Source organism: Neurospora tetrasperma, assembly GCF_000213175.1.
Source record: "Neurospora tetrasperma FGSC 2508 unplaced genomic scaffold NEUTE1scaffold_6, whole genome shotgun sequence".
NCBI lineage: Eukaryota > Fungi > Ascomycota > Sordariomycetes > Sordariales > Sordariaceae > Neurospora > Neurospora tetrasperma.
This window is the reverse complement of record NW_009799104.1, coordinates 2418063-2441617: the sequence shown is the minus strand read 5'-3', so window position 1 is coordinate 2441617 and position 23555 is coordinate 2418063. Positions and strand designations below refer to the sequence as shown.

General features: G+C 53.2%; 10 protein-coding genes across 10 annotated transcripts; 6 read left to right on the top strand and 4 right to left on the bottom strand.

Moving 5' to 3' along the window:
• Positions 1-228: 228 nt before the first annotated feature.
• NEUTE1DRAFT_104038 (uncharacterized protein) lies at positions 229-1210 on the top strand (the record flags this gene model as incomplete). The annotated part of the gene is made up of 3 exons (XM_009856234.1): positions 229-315; positions 618-639; positions 1011-1210. 3 exons carry the CDS (start codon positions 229-231, stop codon positions 1208-1210), a joined length of 309 nt encoding a protein of 102 aa, XP_009854536.1.
• A 1019-nt stretch (positions 1211-2229) lies between these two features.
• NEUTE1DRAFT_104037 (uncharacterized protein) lies at positions 2230-4088 on the bottom strand (the record flags this gene model as incomplete). The annotated part of the gene is made up of 6 exons (XM_009856233.1): positions 2230-2323; positions 2461-2698; positions 3111-3178; positions 3248-3412; positions 3575-3719; positions 3992-4088. 6 exons carry the CDS (start codon positions 4086-4088, stop codon positions 2230-2232), a joined length of 807 nt encoding a protein of 268 aa, XP_009854535.1.
• Positions 4089-4232: 144 nt separating this feature from the next.
• On the top strand, positions 4233-5046 carry NEUTE1DRAFT_124817 (uncharacterized protein; the record flags this gene model as incomplete). The annotated part of the gene is made up of 2 exons (XM_009856232.1): positions 4233-4618; positions 4963-5046. The coding sequence occupies 2 exons, from the start codon at positions 4328-4330 to the stop codon at positions 5044-5046; spliced, it is 375 nt and encodes a 124-aa protein (XP_009854534.1).
• Positions 5047-8181: 3135 nt separating this feature from the next.
• Positions 8182-12631, top strand: NEUTE1DRAFT_88083 (uncharacterized protein; the record flags this gene model as incomplete). Its single annotated transcript, XM_009856231.1, has 3 exons — positions 8182-8802; positions 8869-11122; positions 11185-12631. 3 exons carry the CDS (start codon positions 8182-8184, stop codon positions 12159-12161), a joined length of 3852 nt encoding a protein of 1283 aa, XP_009854533.1.
• A 143-nt stretch (positions 12632-12774) lies between these two features.
• Positions 12775-13782, bottom strand: NEUTE1DRAFT_148884 (uncharacterized protein; the record flags this gene model as incomplete). The annotated part of the gene is made up of 1 exon (XM_009856230.1): positions 12775-13782. The coding sequence occupies one exon, from the start codon at positions 13674-13676 to the stop codon at positions 12993-12995; it is 684 nt and encodes a 227-aa protein (XP_009854532.1).
• Positions 13783-14252: 470 nt separating this feature from the next.
• On the bottom strand, positions 14253-16975 carry NEUTE1DRAFT_88077 (uncharacterized protein; the record flags this gene model as incomplete). Its single annotated transcript, XM_009856229.1, has 4 exons — positions 14253-14696; positions 14756-14886; positions 14946-16784; positions 16887-16975. 4 exons carry the CDS (start codon positions 16935-16937, stop codon positions 14486-14488), a joined length of 2232 nt encoding a protein of 743 aa, XP_009854531.1.
• An 866-nt stretch (positions 16976-17841) lies between these two features.
• NEUTE1DRAFT_69396 (uncharacterized protein) lies at positions 17842-19588 on the top strand (the record flags this gene model as incomplete). The annotated part of the gene is made up of 3 exons (XM_009856228.1): positions 17842-18036; positions 18117-18442; positions 18499-19588. 3 exons carry the CDS (start codon positions 17997-17999, stop codon positions 19234-19236), a joined length of 1104 nt encoding a protein of 367 aa, XP_009854530.1.
• A 389-nt stretch (positions 19589-19977) lies between these two features.
• Positions 19978-20211, bottom strand: NEUTE1DRAFT_118243 (uncharacterized protein; the record flags this gene model as incomplete). Its single annotated transcript, XM_009856227.1, has 1 exon — positions 19978-20211. The coding sequence occupies one exon, from the start codon at positions 20177-20179 to the stop codon at positions 20006-20008; it is 174 nt and encodes a 57-aa protein (XP_009854529.1).
• Positions 20212-20234: 23 nt separating this feature from the next.
• On the top strand, positions 20235-22190 carry NEUTE1DRAFT_69393 (uncharacterized protein; the record flags this gene model as incomplete). The annotated part of the gene is made up of 1 exon (XM_009856226.1): positions 20235-22190. One exon carries the CDS (start codon positions 20517-20519, stop codon positions 22005-22007), a length of 1491 nt encoding a protein of 496 aa, XP_009854528.1.
• A 492-nt stretch (positions 22191-22682) lies between these two features.
• Positions 22683-23432, top strand: NEUTE1DRAFT_118241 (uncharacterized protein; the record flags this gene model as incomplete). The annotated part of the gene is made up of 1 exon (XM_009856225.1): positions 22683-23432. The coding sequence occupies one exon, from the start codon at positions 22865-22867 to the stop codon at positions 23090-23092; it is 228 nt and encodes a 75-aa protein (XP_009854527.1).
• Between the last annotated feature and the right edge of the window lie 123 nt (positions 23433-23555).

Sequence of the window (23555 nt, the reverse complement as noted above, 5' to 3'; positions counted from 1 at the left end):
AAGTGCGCAGACTGGAGAGGGATTGGATGACTTGGATAAAGTGGGTGACTGGTTGGGCGGCGCGGGGGATTGCTTGCTTTGGGCAGGGTGTGTCCAATTGTGGTCCAACTTTGTACGAGTCGGTGTCGATGTGTGGCCGTTGACAGTTTGTGGGTTGTCGAATTTCACGAATCTCGTCAAACTCGTTATCGACTTATTGTTGGCCGGGCTCAAACAAGTGAACCCAAGATGGCGGACTGGTGTCGGGTATGCGCGGCGCTGCTGCTGCTGCTGCTGCTGCTGCTGCTGCTACTACTACGGCTGCCGTCGTCTGAAGTTGTCTGGCTGTCGTCCGGTGTTGCTGACGGTCGGACGGCGGGCGGGGCGGGGATACTCGGCCTGCAGATGCCAAATGAGAATTGGAGACAAGGAAGGACACAACGAAAGTTCAGGGAAGCATATGATTGAGTTTTTGTTGTCTAGAACTGCTTCGTGACTGCTGTCGGGCGGCTGTTGCTTGCTGCATCTGCTGCACCGCACACTTACAAGAGGGCAGCACATGCACTTTTCGGCTTCTAGACAGACAGCGGGAGTGTGTCCGCCTTCTGCCCGGGAAGCAACTGAAGTCTGCACCTCAGTCCCCGTTGCCAGACAGGGCAGGTGGGGACGGGTGGGGACGGGAGAGTGGGACTAGACTGCCTGGTGCAGACGGGTGCCATTGCAGTTGAAGAGAGCCACTTTTGACCACTGCTGCCACTGCTACGTACCACTACAACACCACGAAAAGGCGCCTGTGAGAGGCTTCAAGTTCACTTCACCTGCCCACTTTTTGTTCAACCGCCGGCGGCAACGGAACGGCGATGGCGGGGACACTCTGCACGGGAGACTGACAGGGACCAGGGCGCCACCACCTCTTCAACCTCTTCCCTCGTTTCCTCTTGACTTTGGCATCATGTCGTCGAGGTTGCTTCCAACACCCGCTCTGGACCTTGCTTGGCGCTGTCAACTTTATTCGATTCCAATGTATGTAGACGTCAACTCGAGGGCCTTCCAGGTTCCGACCCTGGACTGGCCTGGCATCTTGGAGAACGAGTCTGCGTGCAACCTCTGCGGCTTTCTGTTCGACAGTACAGTATGTACCTCTATCTACATACAACACAGCCACAATCTTTGCTTGCCCGCGTCAATCACGGCCGGGACAACCCCTCCTCCTACGCACAGTGAGGTGTGAGGTGCTCATGTGCTCCTCGCGTGTTCAAGCTTGGCGCGATAGGACCGTGCTATGTATTCGCATAATTGAACTTTTTGAAAACGGGCAACCATTTTCTTTCGACAAATCGCCATCACGCTCATCAGCCAAGATTTAGTCCCTCGGTACGTATCAGATACGGGGCAGCTTACGTCCAAGGGGCGCCCCAAGGTGGAGGCTATCAGGCTGTTGACACGGCCGTCCTCTCGGCAACCGTGATTAAATGCCCCGGGCTTGTGGGGTAGATATGGCCAAACGGGCGGAGTCGAAACGCCCGTCTTGGTCCTTGGATTTCCGCGTCCCAGTCCCTGGCGTTTGGCGTCCACTCGTTTTTCTTGCCTCTGTGGCCCGGCCAGGGCGTCATGTCTAGGACGACTGGGGCGCACCGGCTTGAAGCGATGAGCGTTGTGAAAATCTAAGGCCGGCCGGCCTGTGGGGCCGCAGCAGGCCTTCCGCGCGCGAAATGTAGTTCTCAAGGGGTTGACCAACTTCCTTCGATATCGAGACTCAGCAGTCCTTGGACAAGCGCTCCTGGCCCTGTAGTGTCTGCAATGAGCCTTGTGTTTCGCAAGATTGTGGGACGCGGTCTGTGGTATGTGGATGGGTTTGACAGCCCAGCAAACGCCGCCTCCTGCTTCGCCGTATAGCTACGTACAGTTCGTCGTGAATGCCACTCATTTGCTACCGATTGGCCGTCAGATATGAACGGCAGGCTAGTCACTCACGCTCTCCAGATCCCTATCCATGGAGTTGGGAATAGCGCCAGGTTCCGTGATGCGATCTATCCAGGCTAGTCGTGTAAGGGGTTGAACCAGCAACTCAAGCAAGACGGTGATGATTTTCTGTTTTGGGCAACCGCGTTATGAGGCCCCATGGTCGCCTTCTTGTCAACTTGTTGCGCTCGGACGTTGGACAATGCTGGATCACAAAGCCGCTCTTTGCTAACAGCTTGTCTGCTACTGCTTATGCGTTGAACTACACACCACCTCGGCTTGAGGAAATTAGGATACCGCCAGGTTGACGGCGAAACATGCCTTAAATGGTAGGTATCCGGCATCGAAACTGTTTGAGAGAACGCTGCGGAGGACGGCAATACTACGAGAACTTGATAGAAATGGTTAGCGCCTTGCACTTTGAAAACACCAGAGCCTCCATAACAAGATCCGCTTTGTCTTACGCTTTCTAGCAGGCAAGTTGACCACGCACCCACCACTGCACCCAGCCAGCCATACAGAATTCTTTGATTGCACAACTCAAAGCTTGTATGTGTGTGTCTCCTCGGTGAAACGAGGTTTCTCCTTCTCTCCTTCTCCAAAACCTTGTCGGCAGATGGAATTTGCACGCGGTGACAGGTCTCATCATGAGGTGCACAATGCCGTAGGAGCAACTCGCTATACGAGTTTTTGCCGTTTTCTGTCACCCTTCTATCGAAGAACAAGGGGAAACGAGCATATTCTACAACAGCCGTAGCTCAGGAAGAGAGTGACAACCCGACAGCCTACTAGTCCATGGAGCGCCAATTTTATACAATACCTCGTTTTGCAAATCAACACCATTCGCAACACACGTTCAGCCAGATACTCATCGACAAGGCTCGTTGTTAGAGTCGGCACTCATCTTTCAAGACAGTCATCGAGGATGTACCTGCTTCATTCACAGTAAGTAGGTAACTACCTGAGCCTGTGTCTTTAGCCTAGCACCTATCGCGCTTGTCATGCAGATACCACCTCGAGTTCGAAAGGTATGTGTGCTGCAACTGTCGGTGTGGTACCTACGCAAAAGGCGTTTCTGCAGGGTGCCTGTAGGTAGGTTGATATGCCTACATACTGTACGTACCTTTTTCTGCAGGACCTATGTATGTCGAGCTCTATGCTTGGGATACCACGATGCCATGGATGGCCCTTCTTCTGCCGAGGACTCTGGACCTTGTTCACTGGACACCTTTCGTCTCTATATAGTGTACCTACACGAGCCGCATCTAAGATCGGGGCCATTCGCCTCCTGCGTGCGGAAACAGACCCGGCACCCTTTTTGCCGTGCCGCGCACCATGCATCTTGGCTGGTCTTCCAGAAACCTGACAGAAGCCTGCTTCAATCGATATGAACAAGGGATCGCGGACGAGAAGATTGCAAGAGGCGTGATAATCCCCGAGAACCTCATCCCTGGCTAAGTTCGTCTCCCGCCTTGACTTTTACAACGATAATCTGACATCAAAGCCGACTCAAGGGGTCGTGTTGTACTTCAATCATTGCCTCAACATGCAATTTCCTCGGGCCTGCCGAGACGGTCTGTGCCTATCTTCTCGTTCTCTCAAGCCCCCGCCCCTACCGAAGAATGCCCGCGACCTCGAAGATAGCGTCAAGGGTAACCATCTACATCGGACAGTGTACCGGAACTTTTCACTCACTGATGCGTTCAAAACACTGACGCCAGATGCAAATATACATATCATGTTTCTCCGCCATGGCGGACTCGGGAAGCATGTTGTACCTGCAGGAGCCATGATTTGGACTTGCACCGTCCCTTGATTGAATCAGTGCAAGCTAGGTACTCGGGACGAAAACGACAGGCAGGGGAAGGAGGGGGGGCTTGTGTCTTGGATAGGTACACAGAAAAGCAAACCGTCGTCGACTTAAAGCTACAGATACGCAAACTCTGCGCCAGTCAACATGAAGTGATACGTTTTTGTCAAACGTTGTCACAATAACTTGAGACATCGTTCCAGACAACACTTTCGAGTCGGCGTGCCTAGGCATACATACGCCCATTCTCAAGGCGAATGTGCACACCCGGGTGCTCGCCTACTGCAGTCTCATCTCGCACGTTAACTCGATACCAAGTCGTAGTTTTCTTAGTCATCTCGGTTCTCACCTTATCTTAACTGCGAGCCAGCGAGGGTACCTCTGATGATTGGGCCCAGTTGGACGGGAAAGGCACGGGGTGTTTTATATCAAACCAGCCACCTACTGAGTCGGCATCCCCTCTACCTTATTTATGGTCCGAGTCTTACAATCTAGACAAACATGAATGGATGGGCGGAGAGAAAAGGGTCTAGAATAAGGAGAAGGCGTTCGCTACCTTACTCCCAACACTAGCAAATGGTAGTGTGTACTCCCGCCATGTGGGCTTTGGTACACCCACGTACATCATGTCGATCTATTGTTGGGAAGGATCATTCAAGGCACATGAAAAGATATCAAGAACTAGGTACGCTAGGATATCCCTCTCCCTCAAGAACCCAGCCCAATCACGCACTAACTCGCAGAACATCAACTTCAACCCTGTCTCTGAATATGAAACAGGAACCATCCACTTACACAGAGAATGCCCTAAGCCGCTGCAAACCGCTGCAAACCAGTCACAGGAACTATATGGACCAGGTAGATCGGGTTCGCGGACTGTGAATGGGCCAGAATACGCCATGCCAAAGACACTGGACAACGAACTCAGGTGATGGAAGGACTCTCAGGCACCGGATAACGGGACCTTGCAGCGTGTAGCCGAGAGGTGTCACAAGTACACAACGTAGCAGAGGGCTTGGTATGTGGATTCGGGATATCTATCTCCTGTATTGGCTTTGGGAAAGTGAACAGAACTGGGAAGCTTTGAAGAAAACCACGGGATATTTCAGGACTGGAAGGATTGGGAAGTAGGGAAACGGGAGCGACTGGAGACATGCGTGTGAGTAAGGTACCCGCCCGTGGTGTGTCTCGCTCGCTCACTCCCTCTCAAGCTTCACTTCGCTCACTCCCTCTCAAGCTTCACTTTCATCATTTTATCAACCTCTGCTTCCCAGTGCATTCTTGAGACAGACTGAAATTACACACATGTATATGTTGATATATATTTCTTTATATGATTGAGTAATCCCCTTGTTGTGGCTCGTCTATTTTTGTGAGGTTGGTTTTAAGTAATCATCCTGACCCATAATCAATGACGAGTAAGGTAGTAAACTTTTAATTACCAAAGGTCAAGATAATCAAAAGAGTCGTCATCACATTCGAGATTTCTTTTAACCACTAGTATGATAGGGCATATTTACAAATCTGAATAGTACCTAGTCTCAATGCTTCTCTTTACCTGTCTCTTCGCCTTTCTCTTCACTTTCCCTCTATTACCCAACTGGCCCATCCTGACTCCTGTCTAGTACGCAAAAACAGGACGAAAAGGTTTAGAAATGATGAGCCTCGATTTCCGTTGGCAAACAGTGGTTAAGTAATGGAGATATGAACTTGATCACGGGGAGTAGCCTTGGGATAGGGTCAAAGTCGATAAAGAAGTTTGTATTAGGAGAATGAGATATAACAAGAACCTGAATTCAACTACGCTACGGTTCAAAACTCGGGATGTTTCGCCACTTGCATAGCTGGGTTGGTGATGACTGTTGAAGTGGAATGCGTCTACGCAACGAAACTCAGCGGAAAAGTAGAGAAAGGATTACAAGTTGTCTTGGTCGGTCTGCGACGGTGATGGGAAGTTGTGGTGTCCTGACCTCTTTTTCTGTTGCAGATTTCCATTCGATTTCATGAGATCCGTGTGGGTATTGGATGTTCTTTGGACTTCGCCTGGTCAGGAACTCAGGGTAGAGCTCCACTAGGGAGAACATTGTCGTCTCTTCTTATGCCGGCTTCGACCGTCGAGACTCATAAACATGGTTCATTTGGCTCGTCGTTGATTGTTCACACCACATGTTGGTGTAGTAACATCCACGTTATTTTATCCGTGTAGCCGAGCTTTCCGCCACGGAGAATCACGATCTGTTCTTTTGTTTCCGATGAACCTTTCAGTAAAAGCCGTTGTTAGAGTCAAAACACGTGTCGTGGAGGCTGAGTGCCGGATCTTAATTATATAAGCGGTCGTGCTGTTGAGAGGAGAGCTTGAGACGCTATCATGTTTTTCGAGAACAACTGCGGGGTCTCTTCTTACTCTTTGGCAGATGACTCGATGAAAAATGATGGAGGAATATGGGATCAGAAGGCTACTTGATATTCACAGGGTCGTTGAAGACATGGAAGGTGATTATCGACGCGGAACAGCAGAGTGAAGGGCTTGTATAGTCGCTTTTAGGATTTGTCCTTGAATGCAGCCAAGTGTTCTTCTCGGTCCTCACTCATAGTTTGTTACTCCTCCATGCTTTATTCCCGCTCACAAGCTCCAGTCTTGAGGGTGTCAGGTCACAGATATGACCAGGCAAATGCGATCAGGAAATGGTATGAATGTTGATTCTCCCAACTGATCCGATCCGAATTAGCTAGAACCATTTCTTGAGGCAAGGGTTGGAGGTGAGTTGATCAAAAGGATACGTGTTGGATGTTGGAGAGGAGACCAGACTGGAATCATGGAGAAACTGCTGGAATGCTCCAGCTAAGTAGGACATTGCACAAGTGACGACGGCTGCAGAGAATTCGTGGCCAGTGAGACGCACCGTGAAAATGTGCTGTATGCAAACTGCAAACCTAAAAGTTACACGCACAGGTTCCCATCCTGAGGTTGACTGCCGTCCTGGTGTTGATGATTGATCAGGAGGAGTTGTACACTATTGATGCCATGGAGCCCCTATTTCCCTTGCCAGGACGGCCCGGCAGGAGCTCCTGGACGGGAATTGGCAGCTGTTGATGCGAACTGCTTTGGACAATTGCCCAACATTTTTCTGCAGCCAGCAGTGAGCCAGTCTGGCGGGCCTGGTACTAGTGTAGGGCTAATTCTAGTTGAATATCGAAACGCCATTGGTCCGGTCTTTTGGGTGGATCTACTTTTTATGCGTGTGGTACCTACCTATGGAAGCTAGCAGTGCACAAGCCACAAGAGGACTCGGAACGGTTCGCAGAGGCTAGTAGGTATCTCTAGGGACCTGCCACTTCGCCCACACTAAACTGGCTCAGCAGTCGTGGAGGGGACGCGAGGGGAACTGGCCAGACAATTTTTTTTTGGAGACGTTGAACACGTTGTAGCGTATCAGGGAGCTTCCAGGACAACCCCATTCTGGACACAATTCCCACTTCATCGACCCCACGACCAGGTATACCTACCTACCTACCTACCTACCTTGGTCCCACGTTACCTTCAGTTATGTACTAGTAGCCTCCACGACCCAGCTTCCACTTCCGTTGTCGACTACGGCACGGGCAATTGTGGCCTCTTCAGCTTCGGTCCGCTATAACCTCTCTTGTTCGCCGCCCTTTGGCTCGTCGCCCGTCCCGAACCTTTCTTTAAACCTTTCCCCCCATCCGCTCCATTCACTCCTCTTCCCCTCCCCCTCTTAGAGACTCCTCCAGATCCTCCCATCGAGGTTTCCCTTCTTCTCCTCCATTACCCCAGGATTGATCGCCAGTCCTGTGCATCATGCTATAGAGAGACCAACAACAAGCTTGCCACCTGTTGTCATCCGAGTCTCCTCGCCCGTTTCCCCCCCTCAGCCTCGTCTTCTTATCTGTCCTGCATTGGATTAGCTTTTCTACCCTTCGGTATTGCGCAGGCACTGCCGAACCTTTTCGACCAACACACACATACCGACTTTATAAGCTTCGAGCTGCTGGGTGGTCCTTTCTCCCAACACAACCTATTTTTAATCAACGTCACTACAGTACTTCCCGGCGCTGTGAGTTACACCACCCACCTACTTGAACTCCCGCAACCGAGCCACTTACTTCAGCCTGCTTCCCTTGCTCTATCCTGCACTGCCCTCCCTGTCCCCTTTCCCCTTCACAGTCTTCACGAGAAAACGGTTCTTCTGGAATGTTTCAGGCCGCGGAAACCACCAACGCTGCAGTTCCTGTCTCGGACTCAACATCCCGGATATCGACCCCTAATCTGCCACAGCTCCCAAGCTCCCCCTACCTCTACTCTAGCACAGCCATCTAACCACAATTCCCGTGTCAGATAACGAGACGCGCCTGTTCCGTATCCCCAGCTCGTTGGTACGTTATCGCCTTTTATCATCATCACCATCATAATGGCCGACTCGACCGAGCAGTCAGCTGCCGCGCAGCTCTTGCAACAGCATCTGGAGACAGCTTCCAACGCCGGCTCCTCCCACCGCGTCCTTGTCGAGGAGGTTGAGGACGAGGATCTTCACAAGCCTGTCTCTAGCTCGGAGACTCCCGCGGCGCCCAAGCCCAAGCCCAAGACCCTCGACACGCAATCCCGCGAGCTGTTCCCCGAGCTGGGCGGGCCCAAGCCCAAAGCGAGTGTTGTTGCCCCCATCTGGGGTGCCAAGAGCAACACCAATGGGAGCACCAATGGCGCCGCTCCGGCCAACGGCACCCCGCAGACTTCGGCACCGCCTTCCGGTGTTAGCACCCCGATCGGCTCCGGAAGGCAAGGGCCCGGGCCACATCCGTTGAGCATTCCGGGCCGCAATGTCGAAACCATGTTGCTTGACCCGCCCCACATCCTTCCCAGGACTCAGCTCAAGCGTCCTCTTCCCGATATCCTGAAGGACTTGAACCGCAAGGCGCGCGCCAACGTGACCATGCATGCTCTGGGTAACGGTCAGCTTAGGTTCGACGCTGTTGGCCCCCAAGAGCACGCCACCCAGGCGCTCAAGGACTTGGTTAACCAAATCGGCACCAAGGTTGGTTTTACCCTGACCCTTTGTCGATGAAATCCTGCATCATGGAGCTAATTCCCTGTTTCCCAGCAAAACATCACCGTTCAGATTCCCTCGTCGGCGAGGGCGCACATTATCGGCAAGGGCGGTTACACCATCAAGGCTATTCAGGAGAAGACCGGAGCGAGAATCCAGCTACCAAAGGCCGACGAGTCCCAGCCTCCTGCAGACGAGGACGATGATACCATGATCAACGTTCACATCGAGGGTAACGCCTTTTCTGCTGCAGCGGCTCAGCAGGAAATTGATAGGATTGCCGGTGAGCGCGCCGCCAACGTCCAGACCAAGTTGCGTAATATCCCCGCCGAGTTCTACCCTTTCATTGCCGGACCCAAGAACAACCTGGTGCACAAGCTCGAAGAAGACATGGGAGTTCAGATTCGCGTTCCTCCCCTTCAGGGCCGGTCCCTGCAACCCCCCAGCATCCCTGCTCCTGGGCAACGCCCCATCTTTGCGCCTGCTCCTCAGGACTACAACATTCAGCTCGCCGGTGAGCGTACCGCTGTTCAAAATGCGAGGGCCGCCATTGAACGACGTGCCGAGGAGCTTCGCCGTCAGCTTGCTCTGGAGCAGCTGTCGATTCAGCGTGGCCGTCACCAGTTTATCATCGGAGACAGGGGTGTGCCTGTTGACCAGTTCTTTGAGGACACCGGTTGCGCCATCATTCTCCCTAACGATGAAGATGATGACATGGTAACCATTATTGGACCTCAAGACCACGTTCAGGCTGGTCTCGAGAAGGCCATGGACCTCGCTATGAACATGCAGTGCTCCAACATCGACATTTCCAGATTCCACCGCCAGGCTCCTGGAGGCGCTGCGGCTCATGCCCGCAACGTGACCCGCTATCTTCGTCAGCGGAAGGCCATTGAGCAGCTCGAGAGGCAACACAATGTCCAGGTGAACACTCCTTTCTCGAACGAGGGTGCTTTGCCTTGGGAGCTTTATGCTCGTGATGGCAAGAACGCCATTAGGGCCCAGTCCGAAATCAAGGGTCTTGTGGACAGCCACCCTCCCGCTCGTATCCAGGCTGTTCAGGTTGATCCTTTCTTCCACACTTACATCCGCAAGGACATTACTCCCCGTGTCAGACAGGAATACAGGGTGCAGTTGGTTGTCCCCGAGGCTACTGAGGCCAACGCCCCTGTTCTCTTGGTATATGAGGGACCTTCTAGCCCAACTAGCTACGAGATTCCTCGCGGCCAGCCTAGCCAGTCCGAGGTTAGCGAGATGCAGAAGTGGCTGCAGGACGCCCGCCAGCACATCCTCGGCCTTGTTAACCAACAAGAGGAGATCATCCATGCCTCCCTGGACGTTCCCCAGAAGTACCACGACAAGCTTAGGAAGTTTATTCGGAAGGAGCAGGATGAGCGTAGAAGTCAGGAGAAGATCCCCGCTCGCGTCTCTAACATTGGCACCACAGTCAACATCAAGGGCCCTCGTTCGGCTGTCGAAAACCTTGCTTCCAAGTGCGAGGCCTTCATCGAGCAAGAGAAGGCCGACGAGAAGGAGCGTGGCTTCACGTTGGAGTTTGAATTCCCGCAGAAGTTTGCTAACCACCTGATTGGCAAGGGCGGTAGCAACATCCGTGAGCTCCGTGAGAAGTTCGATGTTGATATTCAGGTTCAGGACGGCAAGGTCGAACTTAAGGGTCCCAAGGCTAAGGCTGAGGCGGCCAAGACCCACATCCTTGCTTTGGGCCGTCAACTCCAGGATGAGGCCACTCACATCCTCAAGATCGACCCGCAGTTCCATCGGGCCCTGATCGGTGCTCAGGGTGCACAGATCAACCGACTGCAGACTCGCTATAAGGTCTTGATCTTCTTCCCTCGCACTCAGAAGGCTTCCAACGACGACGAGTCTGTTGCCGAGGCTTCTGATGCCGGCAAGCCGCGCCGCCAACAGGCTGCTGACGAAGTCATCGTGCGGGGACCTAAGCGTGGTGCTGACGAGGCTCGTGACGAGTTGCTTTCTTTGTTGCAGTATCTGAAGGATACTTCCTACACTGCTACCGTCACTGTTCAGCAGAAGCAGATTCCCTCGCTCATTGGCTCTGGCGGTGCTGCTCTCGATGCGCTCCGCAACGAGACCAAGGCTGTCATCGACATCCCCAGCGCTCGTGACGCCGCCGACGGCCTTGTTGAGATTCAGATCAAGGGCACTAAAGAGGCCGTTGCTGCTGCTAAGAAGGCCTTGGAGGCAAAGAAGGCCGTTTTTGAGGATACCGTTGTCAAGACTATCGAAGTCGACAGGAAGTATCACAGAAGCCTCATTGGCGCAGGTGGTAAGTTACTGTCACTCGTCAAGCGCATGCTGCGAATCATGTACTAACTTGGCTCTCCGCAGGCTCCACCATCCGTGACATTGTTGTCAAGGCAGGCGGCTCCGACGATCGTCGCGAGATTGCTCGCGCTGTCCAGTTCCCCAAGCAGGACAACAGCGATAATACCATCAAGATTGAGGGTCGCACCTCGGTTGTCGACAACATTATCCAGCAAATCGAGGCTATCGTTGCTGAGCGCCAAAACCAGGTTACCGAGGTCATTGAGGTCCCTGTTGAGAAGCACAGGTCTCTCATTGGCCGTGGTGGCGATGTCAAGCGCGGTCTCGAGTCACAGTTCAAGGTCTCCATCGACGTCCCTCGCCAAGGCAGCGGCCAGACCGGCATCAAGATTGTCGGCCAGTCTGCCGATGTTGAGAAGGCCAAGGCTCACATCCAGTCCTTGACGAAGGATCAGCCCGGCGAGACTCTTCAGGTGCCCCGCGCTCTTCACCATTCGGTCTCCAACAACGGCCAGATTTTCAGGAGGCTGAAGAGCGATCACCATGTCACCGTCGACCATGCGGGCCATTCTATTCCCGCCAAGCCCGCTGCCCCTGCGAGCATCCGTGCGAATGGCGGTTCTCTTCCCTTGATTACTGATGACGAGGAGTCGACTGCCGATGCGCACTCCTGGACTGTAGTTGACCAGACCTCGACCGAGGAGGGCGAAATCCCCTGGGTTATTCGCGGCTCTCCCGAAAACATTGAGAAGGCCAAGAAGGTCATCGAGACTGCGATTGAGCAGGCTAAGAAAGAGGATGCTATTGGCTACCTTATCTTGCCCGATCCTAGGACCTATCGCTACGTGATCGGCCAGGGTGGCGCCAAGGTCAACCAGATTCGCAAGCAGAGCGGCTGCAAGATTACCGTCCCCCGCGACCAAGCCAAGGGTGAGGCTATTGAGGTTGTTGGTACCAAGGAGGGTGTTGAGAAGGCCAAGGACTTGATCCTTGCTGCCGTCAAAGAAGGCCAGAATGCCAGCAGGTCGCCAAGAGAGTGAAGTTCTCGTTTGTGAAGGCTTCGTTCGGGTATGGTCGGTGAAGTCGCGGTCTATGCTGCAACATAGGTGACGGTTAGTTGAGGGGCACTTGAAAAGGGCCCATATAGGACGCATGATGGGAGGCTTTGCGCTCCGCCAAGCGATATACCGCTGGTCCTGAAACTTCTTTTCTTATATCATGGGAGGATGGATGACTTTTTATGGCCACTAAAATTTTCTGGGAAATGGTTCAGAAAAAAAGAGATGCCAGACGCAGGTTGAAGGACGTAATGAGGAACAGGAATTGAATCTTCACGTTTCACTGGTTAGGAAACGAGAATGGAAAATGACCCGACTTCCAAGTGTTTATGCTTCTTATTGTCGTCCATGTTTTGACATTTCTTGCAGATCGAGTCAGACAAGCACGCTTTATGGCATGATGGTAACTTCCGAGCTGTGTTATGTACAACAATTAACCATCATTATATATACCTAGCGAGAAAAAGTGGATGTGACTGTATCAAATATGGCTACCGCCACACGCCGTAGTTATCTCTCCCTTCAAATTCCCCGCCTCAGAAGCTTTTGATATCCCGCCACTTTCGCGAGTAGTAAATCTAGAACGAAAGTCGGTGTAAACATTGGTACACATTCCATCTATCAGTAAATCTGGGCCCTCTTGAAGTGAGCCCGTTGACCGCCACAACAATTAACCACTGACAGGTCCCATAAACTCCATCGACGTCCTCATCAACCACGCTTCTGATTTCCACACCCACCCACGCAGCCAGTCAACCTCGCCCATCTTTCCATCCATTTTTCTCCTGCATCCATCCCTCGCTCCGCTCTGTCTTAGAAGAACTTGACACCCAACGAATCCTCGCCACTCTGAAAGATCTGCGCCTTCCCTCTCTTGACTACCGTACCCAGCGCTTTGACCAGCACATCACCATCCATCCCCCAAATCTCGGTCCCCCTCGTCCCCTCTCCCTCCCTCAGCTCGTAAACAGTCAACACGGACCCCCTCTGCCCCGTCTCCTCCACCCATGCTTCAATCAGCGATCCCCATTCCTCTGGTGTCCGCCAGTAGATGAATGCCTCCCCTCCCTCTCCCGCTTCCCCTCCTCCTCCTCCTCCTCCTCTTGCCGTCGTTGTCATCGTCCCATCCTTTTTAGCCTGGCCAAGAGGAAGAACATATTCGGCCCGTCCATCTTTTCTCAGAAAACCCACTACCCCTCTGATATCCCCCGGCGCCAAGCGGCGGTTGATACGCGGGTTGTGGAAGGGAATGGCGTCAGGGTTCAGGGAGAGGCGAAAGAGGCGGTGATGGCGGCAGTAGGCGAGTAAGAGGGAGGACCATTTGGTGAGTTGGGCGTGGTGGGTCGTCAGGTTGGTTTGGCGGGTGAAGAAGGGGGGGAAGAAGAATTCGCGCGGGAAGGGGAAGGTGTCGTTGGGGAGGAGAGTGCCTGCTGTTGTCTTTGGGTTGCTGTTGTTGGGGGTGCCGGAGTCTGAGGGGGCGGGAGGTGTTGTTGACATTATTGGATTTGAATTTTGGGGGGGTTAAGTTGAGGACCACCGGTTGAGGTTGGCCCTACTTGTTTTGGTAGGTGGAGGTTGATTGGGTGTTGATATGTTGTAGATGATACTTTGGATTGGTGATGATGACGGATCGTCAGATACGACGACTCAGACAGAAGAAGCGCAGCGGCGATAAGGCGGATGGCGAGAAAGTTAAGAATGGGTTCGAGGGTTGATAGTGGTGATCTGTGTGAGGTGAGATGTGAAAGTTTCCAGCTTCCTGGGTCGCCGTCCGGTCTGGGGAAGTCGAAGCTCGTGGTTAGTGGGGCACTGTATGTAGCTTCGGGCCGCATCATCAGTGGGGCTGCCAAGCTGTGAGCTTAAATCAGCCCCCTGGTCCAGTTAGGGGGTTCCCGTATATGTAGCATAGTATTCTTGTGAGACCTCGACGTCGTTCAGTCTTGGATACTTCTTTAACTCGAGCGCCTATAGCATGATGGGGATGCCCTCCAAGCTTTCAACGTCTCTGCTACATGGGCAATCACGCAGAAGCTCACACAAAGCTCATCCACAGCAATGAAGTGGCATTACTCATAACAAGCACCTCAATTCCAACGCCTGGCTCACCCAAAGGTATCCGGAATCCAGCTCGTGTCCAGCAAGCAATGCTGATAATAACTCGACAGTAATAGCCCCATACAATCGATACTTTTCCAGAAATGTTTCTCATCTTCCAATCCAATCCAATCCAATCCAATCCAACATAAACATTTTGAATATGAACAGTTGAAAAGAAACAGCTTGGTTTTTGTTTTCGTTTCGTCGACTCAGACATCGGCCATCGGGGTATCTTCATCCTCCATCTCCTGGTCGTCAATCCCCAACTCCTGTTCGAGCTCGTCTGCTACAAAAGTCTCGTACTCCTCCAGGCTTCGCTGGACGTGCATCTTGAACTTGATGACATCGTTGAGCATGCGCATGGTCTCCGTGTGGAGCTCTTCGCGAAGTGCGTTGGCTCGGAGCGTGAGTTGCTCATACCTATTGTCCACTTGTCAGCACAGCTGGTTTTATTCCTGAAAGAGTCATGGCAAACCTACTCAATATTGGTATTCATTTCCCTCTGCTCCATAAGCTGCACAGACTCGGACAATTGTGCTCGCATCTTGGCGAGCTCTTTCTCCATCTTCTCAATCTGTGCATCTGAAGCCATTTTCTGGGCGTTGGTGACCTAGACTCATTGTTAGCATGAGTGATACCGAGCACGTAGGACACGCGGCCATCAATCACCTCTTTAGTCTTCTCATACTCCTCCTCTGCCGCCCGCACCCGATGCCCGAGAGCTTCGACCTCATTACGCTTATCTTCGATCGCCTCCTTAGCGCGATCGAGCAAGTCATGGTCTTCCATCATGACATCCATAGCTACCTTTCTCCTCTCCGAGACCTCCTTCCTGAGTGCCAGGAAGGTGTTCTTAACTTGGCCTCGAAGATCCAGATTCAGGATATGCGCAGGCTGGTATCCCGTCGTGGAGTCGGCCAGCAACCTCTCATTCTCCACGCCGCCCAGTGGCTGCCCGTTTGGCCCCAATACACCTTGCATGGATGAAGCAAAGTTGGGCGTTCCCTCGTTTACAGTTACCTGCAGTTCAAGATTCTTCCCCTTAGCATTGACTGCCGTGGCTGGGATCAGTCCGATCTGGTAGGCGACCGTGTTGTACTTTTCAACCAGCCGCTCGAGCTCGTCCAGACGCTGGCTCGCCTCCATCTCGCGCTCGGCGACCTTTTTTTTGACGTCTTCGAGCCTCTGGGAAGCGGACTCGATGCTCCTTTGAAGACGTTCCCGCTCTGAGGTCATGCGGTCAATATCCTGCATGCTGATCCCCTGGTCGTCCACCGCCTTTTGCATTTGTCGCCGCTCCTCCTCGGCCTCCTTCAGCTCCACGTGCAACTTGCCCAGCTCCTCCCGGAGAACCTGGATACGGTTTTCGTACTTTTCTGTCCGCTGCATGGCTAGGGTGTTGTACTCTTCAAACTTGATCTTGTCCTCCTCCATAATCTTAAAGTGGTTGTCCAAGATGGCCGGGTCGGGTGTCGACTTTTCGAGCTCCTGAATCTCCTTTAGCAGGCGGACGTTTTCCCCTTCGAGAATCTCCAGTTCTTGGATGTACTTTGCGTTTGACCGTTCAAAAGCCTCCGCCATCCCCTGCACATGCGGCTGTAGTGCCCTCTCCACGTCTTCATCCCCTGCTTCGTCATCCATATTGAGCCAATCCTGGTATGCGCTGGTGAGGAAATCAAAGATGATCTGGTCGCCCGCAATGTCGACCCCAGCTTCCATACAGGCGTCGTCGTACTGGTGTCGGGCGTATCCTTCGAGCATCTGTGCCAACTGCATCATCCAGTGCAGTAATCCCAAGAACGTGCTCCAATTCTGACCTCCGACCGCGGCGATTTGGCTCTTGGTGATGCTCTTCTCGTATGGGTATCGCAGTTGTTTGAGTAATGGTGGTACCTCCTGGTCGATATTCTTCTGAAACCGGTAACTCGGGTCTATCCTGTGGTAAAGCCATTGAAACAAGTAGTTGAAGTCCTTCTGTGTCGGCGACTTTGTGAAGTTGTCGGACAGCTTGTGGTTCATCTCCATCTCGAAATTGTTCTTGGCGAGGTACTCGAGCAACTCCTGGCCAATGCGATTTTGGAATTGACGGTCCTTGAGGGGGCGCGGATCGCGAGGCACGCCGGCGGGCTGGGGCGCTTGCTGGAAGAAGCTCATATGCCCACCAGCTAAGGGACCTCCGCCGACGGCCGACGGTCGTGCGCTCGGGCGGTAGACGCTGCTTCGCCGGTCGAGTTCTTGCGATGATCGAGGGATACCGGAACTGCCTGGGGTGCCATAGGGCTTGAACTGCGACGTGTTCATGTTATGAACCGACGCGCGCTTTACCGAGCCCAGGCCAATGTCGGAGGATCGCTGGAACAGAGGTTGGCTCGGTCGCGGGAGGGCCAGAGATTGCCTCCCCGACAGAGAGCGGCCATGGCCCGTCCCTATTGTGCCGATGATGCTTTGTCGCTTGAGTGTGGAGGGTGGTGCCGGAATGCCCGAGGTGAGATTGATGCCATGGAGAGTCTACAGAGAGAGCAGAGTCAATATCGTGCATGGTCGCGTCGGATGGGGAGAGGTTTCGACCGAGGAAACACGCCGCGAAGAAGTCACGGGGGGGAGTCGCACCTCCCTTGGCCGTCGGACACTCCAAAGGCCTGCGTTGCTGTCTTGCGACATGACGGCAAAGGCCTCGTCAATATGCGCCTCCCGTTTGCCGTCCTGGTCGCGTGGTTTCCGTGATAATATATAAGCAAACGAACAAAAGAGCACTACACTACGTGGAACTCTGTCGGATTGATGTCGGCGATAATTCTCGTGATGGTGATTATTTCGGATAGCTTTGTAGAGCTAAGGTATGCGCTCGAGTTAATGTGGGTACGTGTTCGCGGCTCTGTCAGAAATCAATGCATGACCGCAGTCGCGGATTTCGTGGTGTCGTAGCGATAAAAGTACGTGTACGGCCAGCAACCTAATGCAGGCCAGCATAGGTAAGTAGGTAGGTAGTCGTAGATTAAGACACCGTAGTGTAGACGGGACTAGGTTGTCGACTTCTGCGGATGGTGGGGGAGGTTGCTCCGTCAGGAAGAGTAAACAAAAGAAAGGCGACGTGGGTGGGGCTGTGGAAATCATTGGGCTGAACACCTCAGTGCCAAGTGCACTCAGGCCAGTTCCCGTCCCCAAGCATCGGGACGGGAGGTGAATGAGTGGATCCAAAAGCGACCTTGAGGGTGAGTGTTCCCTTGGTTCGCGGTTCTTCAGGTCAGTGCTTTTTCAGCTCTGCACTCCCGTCACTGAGCCACCTCAGTCACTGCAATGGATGTTCAGCTGCGCTCTAGGTAGGCCTGTCGGAGGAAAAGGAGAATCAGGGGGGGAGATAGTGATTTATCTGATCAGCATTCTTCCAGGAGCGTACTGGGAGTGAAAGTGATGCGAAGCTGTTAAGGTGCTATTAGCAGTCTACGTCTAGTGCACAATCAGGGCCCCGGTCCCGTGAACCTCGGCTTCAGGACTCCATCCAGCGGTCCAGCCATCCCCCGAACCGCTGCCAGTCAGTTCGTTTCCACTTCATCTATCGCATTCAGCCTCCCGTCCTTTGATACCTACCTAATCATTCCATCAACCGTCGCCGTCTGCCATCGCGTCGCGATTGTTCCAGCTGTCTGCTTCTCTCCTCTCGTCTGCCCAGTCTCAACAAGGGAACGCCATCTGCCGCATTTCCAACAAACAACATCAGTCATGGCCATCCGCGAGGACCTGGTCGCTTCGGCGGCGCAGTGTATGTTCTGCCCCTGTCTTGTCCCCTGCTACCTCCTCTACATTACCAGGCCAGAATCTTACCCGACAACAACACCACAGTTCTTCAAGACCCCAGTGTCGCCGCCTCGCCAATCGAGAAGCGGATAGCCTTTCTCCAAGCAAAGAACCTCACCCAGGAAGAAGTCAGCGCTGCTCTCGCCCGCGCCGAATCAGGAGGTCCACCGCCACCGTACGCCCAGTCGCCCGCCTATGCGCAGTCGGCCGGACCCGTCGCAGCACAGGGTGGCTCTCCGCAGTACTATGGCTATCCCCCATACGCATGGCCGCAGTCGAATACCGACGGTGCCAGGCGGGACTGGAGGGACCTGTTCATTTTGGCGACCGTAGTCGGAGGCGCGTCGTACGGCCTATACAATCTCGGCAAGGTAGGCCGCCGAACACCGTGCAATGTACATCAAGGGAGATACTAACCGTTCGGCAGCGCTATGTGTATCCTTTGATTGCTCCTCCCACGCCGGAGCGTCTCGAGCAGGACAAGAAGTCCATTGACGAACAGTTCGACAAAACATTCCAACTGGTCGAGCAGCTGGCCAAGGATACCGAAATCCTCAAGGCCTCGGAGCAGGAAAGAACAGAGAGGCTCGACAATGCCCTCGAGGAGCTGGAGACTGTCGTCAGGGACCTCAAGGCAGCCAACAGACGCAGGGATGACGAAGCACAGAGAGTACGGGACGATGTGCAAAATCTCAGGGATTCGATTCCAAGGGCACTCAACAACCAGAAGGACTTGACCGACAACAGGCTGCGCGAACTCAACACCGAACTCAAGAGCCTCAAGACCCTCATCTCGCAACGCATGAACCCAACCGCCACCTCGACGAGCGTCAACAACTACCTTCGCCCCAATACTAACGGAAACACCACTCCTTCTTCAGCCCCTGCTACGCCAGCCCTCGGCGGTGAGAATGGAGACTCAAACAGCAGAGCCGCGAGTGCGCAGGATGAGCAATCCAGATACCAGCAGGAACAGCAGTTCGTTCAAGCTGCCGCCCCCAAGCCTTCGCCTTTCAGCAGCGGAATCGCCTCCGCAGGCAAGCCGACTATCCCTGCTTGGCAGTTGGCCATGGCCAACAAAACCGCGTCGGCTTCGACGGTCGGAGTGACGAACGGTACTACAAACGATGGCTCTAGCAGCAATGGAGGCGACGAAGCCGCTTAAAAAGTTGTTCTCCAGTCAGGCACAATTATAAAATAGCACCGGAACTGGGAAACCTGGATACATTAATCGGCATGAACATAAGGCCAAAGTGAGCGATTCCCTCTGGTTTTCTGTATAGTAATCAAGCTCCTGTACGTTGTTCAAGCAGGACAATACACAGGAGCACTTGTGAAGCAGGGGACAACCTGATTCAGACTTTCAGTCCCCTTTTCATGATAGCGCGTTTGTATTTCTGCAAGGTCTTTTAGCGCGGATGTTGCATGGCATTTTTCTAGAGCATGATATCAAAAGCTACCATTTTCACATCTTTCAAGGTTAGGCCGTGAATTGATCTGAGACATCCCGTACACCTGACCGCCCAGTATTTCTGCCTCACTATTTTCACCGCTGCTATGGCATTGCCGAGACAAATTTTTGGTTATTGTCCTCAGCCACCAAAAAAACTGGAGGGGAGGGGCAAAAAAAATGCCATGATCGAATAGAGATGCGCAAACGGTCAAAGAGGGAGACAACTGGCTTTGGTTATGTCGCCCTCTATTCAGGACTTCCATCCACATCGGTACAGTCAGAGCACCGCGGCCTCTGTAGAGAACTAAAGGATACATTGTAGTGTAGGTATTGATGTCGCTGCCAAATCATCACCTCAGCGTAGCACATGCGTACCCGAGAGGTCGGATGCGGAATGTTCTCTGTTAAGACATCCCGGGTTCAAGGTACATACACCTTCGTGCCATGTTTTCCAATCGCATCTTAATAGTCCTCGTAGCTATTACTTGTTCGGGCAATGCTTGCTTGGAACCAAACATTGACCCCACCCATCATCCCTTTCTTCCTGTGCCAATGTTCTCGTAGCGCCTTCGTCTCGCCCAAACCCGAAGGAGATATTGGCCACAAACGGGATGCAAGTCAAGTCCGTCGCTCTGGAGACGTACTGTTTCTGCATTGCTGTTCTTCGCTTAGCTCTCGCAACTCGCTCCTTTTCTTACCACCTGCCAAATATCATCATAAATGATATAACCACCCCACAGATTCCCTGAGATATTTGCGCTCGCAAGCCTTCCCTAATCTCCACGTGGAAGCGCTCAAGAAGACGATTAGACAAGGAGCGCCTGCAGGCTGTTACAACACAAACGGAATCCCTAAATACCCGAAATACCCCATTGTTATCATGGATGTCGGGGTCTAATATAAGAAGAGGACTCGCCCCTGTTGATCTGATATCATGACCCCAACACCCAAACCCATCCGTCACCTCTAAACCCACCAAGAAGCCCGCCGCCATGGACAAGACCGCTCTCTTCCTCCAGCTGGTATCCAAGCTCCCGCTGATGGCCCGGGTGGCTCTACTTCACATGTTGCAGGCCTCGCCGGCATCAAAATACCAGGATTTGCGGACGGAACTCACCATTGCCATGCTCCGCTCGTTCATGGACGTGCCCAAGCCTAGGAGCATCACTTTTACCCAAAAGATGCTCTCAAGAGTACCCCCGATCCGGGGCACAATATGGGTCAGCAAGTACACTCTGCCCATCCCCACGGAGGAGGATGCGCGCGCCATCCATGACACCTTGAGCAAGGTCATCGACGGGCTTCAAGACCGTGACCAACCGAAGACGGCCAGGATCCAAGTACCAGACGTTCTTCCCGTGGAGGCGGAGTGGACAGCACACAGGCCGGGTGTGCCCAAAGATGCGAAGCTGCCCGATATCCCAGAACGGGAGAAGTATGACGAGATGATGAAAGACGTAAAAGCCCCAACCACGATACTCTACTTTCACGGCGGCGCCTACTGGCTCATGGACCCGGCCACACACAGGCCTACGTGCAGAGAGCTAGCCAAGCGGACCGGCGGTAGGTGTTACTCGGTGCGTTACCGGCTGGCGCCACAGAACCCGTTCCCGGCCGCGGTCATGGACGCACTAGTCTCGTACCTCGGCCTGCTTTACCCACCGCCCGAGGCGTTCCACGAGCCCGTGAAGCCAGAGCACATTGTCATCGCCGGCGACAGCGCAGGCGGCAATCTCTCGCTCGCACTCCTCCAGCTCATCATGCAACTGCAACGCTCCGGCACCACCGTGTTCTGGCTCGGCCATGAGCGCTCCATTCCCCTACCCGCCGGCGTCGCCGTCAACTCGCCCTGGATAGAAATCACCCACAGCTCGCCGTCGTGTGTCACCAACGGTGCCTTCGACTACCTCCCCGGCCTCGAGGCGCAGGACAAGGCCGAGAAGTTGCGCGCCCCGTGCTCGGCCTGGCCCGCGAATCCGCCGCGCATGAGCATGTACGTCGCCGATGATTACATCATGCACCCGCTTGTGTCGCTTTTGCTGGCACCCAGCTGGCGTGGTGCGCCGCCAACATACATTTGTACGGGTTGGGAGATGTTGTCGGACGAGGACAAGTTCACGGCAGCAAGGTTTCATGCCGAGGGGGTTTCTGTGACGTTTGAGGAGTATGAGGGCATGCCGCATTGCTTTGCCATGGTGTTGAAAAACTTGAAGGAGGCGGATAGGTGTATGGAGGGGTGGTCGAGGTTTATCGCTAGGGTCACGAATTCGACTGCCTCTGAGGGAGGGGTTGATGGTGCTGATGATAAGCGGAGCGCGATGAGGAGCACGTTTACCACGATCAAGTCGGGGACGCTGGAGGAGAAGGAGCTGGATCCTATGACGCTAAGCCCCTATACGGAGGAGGAGATTAGAGAAAAGATGAGGAGGAGGATAGGGTTAAAATGCGTGCCGGCCACGGAGGGAGATCTCGCAAAACTATGAATGTCGGGTTGGTAGATTATCGTGTGTGGTTGTTGGGCATAAGGCTCAGCAGTGTGACTAGGGCGTCGGCGATCGGTGTTGACATTATACACATAAAAGGGGCTTGGATCTTGCTGACCATATGGATCATGCATGCATGTTATCTTATGATAGTTCTGAATGAAATGTTCTGCGACTTGTTTTTCATAACACTTGTTAGACATGCTGACCAACGTCTTCCGAGATGTCTCGTAGCGGGCAAGTGTTAGTGGTATACTCATCACTTACCGGGATCTCCAGGTGAACCCCACTATCAACATCTTCCACTTAAAGTAACTTTCTATCAACAGAACAAAGCCCGTCACTACCTTATCTAAGCGCCCAGTGGAAATGCCAAGGGTCGAGCATTAAACTATGGAGTTCGGCCGGGTTGTAGCGGACATCAAATCATGAAGAAGCAGGAACAAATTCCGTCGTATATACGGCGAGATGTTACCCCAATTACCCCCCCAAAAGACGCGTACAATACAGGTATTGCGTAGCCACAATGCTCGCCACCTTTGCCACATGAGGCAGCCCTTCCGTTTGTCTTTCTTAACCTGACCCCCTCTCCAACGGGTATATTTGATTCGCTTCCTGTCTTCATCATCAAACAACAAGCGCCTATTTCCTTCGAGTCTATCTATTAGTTCCGACCAAATCAGGAGCCACTTTAAATCACCCCACCCGGCCAAATCATCACTACATCAAGCACAACCAGTTTCTCTACCTCTGACACTCGAGTCGATTGAGTTAACAACAACCCATCCAAAACTTGAAACACCCTCAACATTTTCGCCCTGTTTTCCCTACTCTCCAACCCCAAACACATCACCAAAATGTCTTCTCCCGACACCACCACCTCCGACATCTCCAACGCCTCCATGCCCGCTCAGGACAAGGAGGAGCATGAGCATGAGTCTTCCTCCCACCAAAGGCCCACCGGCGCTGGAGTGAACACCGGAGCAGGCAGCAGCAGGCCCAAGACCGAGGCTGAGTTGGAGGCTGATCGGCTTTATGAGGAGAGGATGGAGGAGGAGTATGCCAAGCGGGACGGAGGTGCTTGATTGAGCTCACGAGGGTGGCTTGAAGGGAACTGGCTTTTTTTTTCTGCCCGTTCTTGTTTGATTCCTCTTATCCTTGACGACTCCATTGGGCTTTGGAGTATTCTCTCGGGGAGAGGGGAACTCCGATTGCTGGTTTAGGTGTGAATGCCAAGGAACAGGAGGGAAGTGGAATGGCTCCGAAAGAATCTGGAGCCTGATAGAGTAGGAAATTAAGAAGAGGATCTGGGACCAAGGGAATTGGAGAAGGAGGGTAACTTGTAAGATATAGTTTTGGGAAGGTTAACAGGTGTCCGAAAGGCTCCCCTCTGTAACATTGTTTGAATTTGGCCTCGACCACTACTCATGACCATCACTAATGTATTATTGCGTGTACTGTCGTTTTCTGATATGCCTACGTAAAACGGTGATTGCCTCTTTCCAAGCTTGAAACTATCAATTCATATCCTCACAACTCGCCCATTCC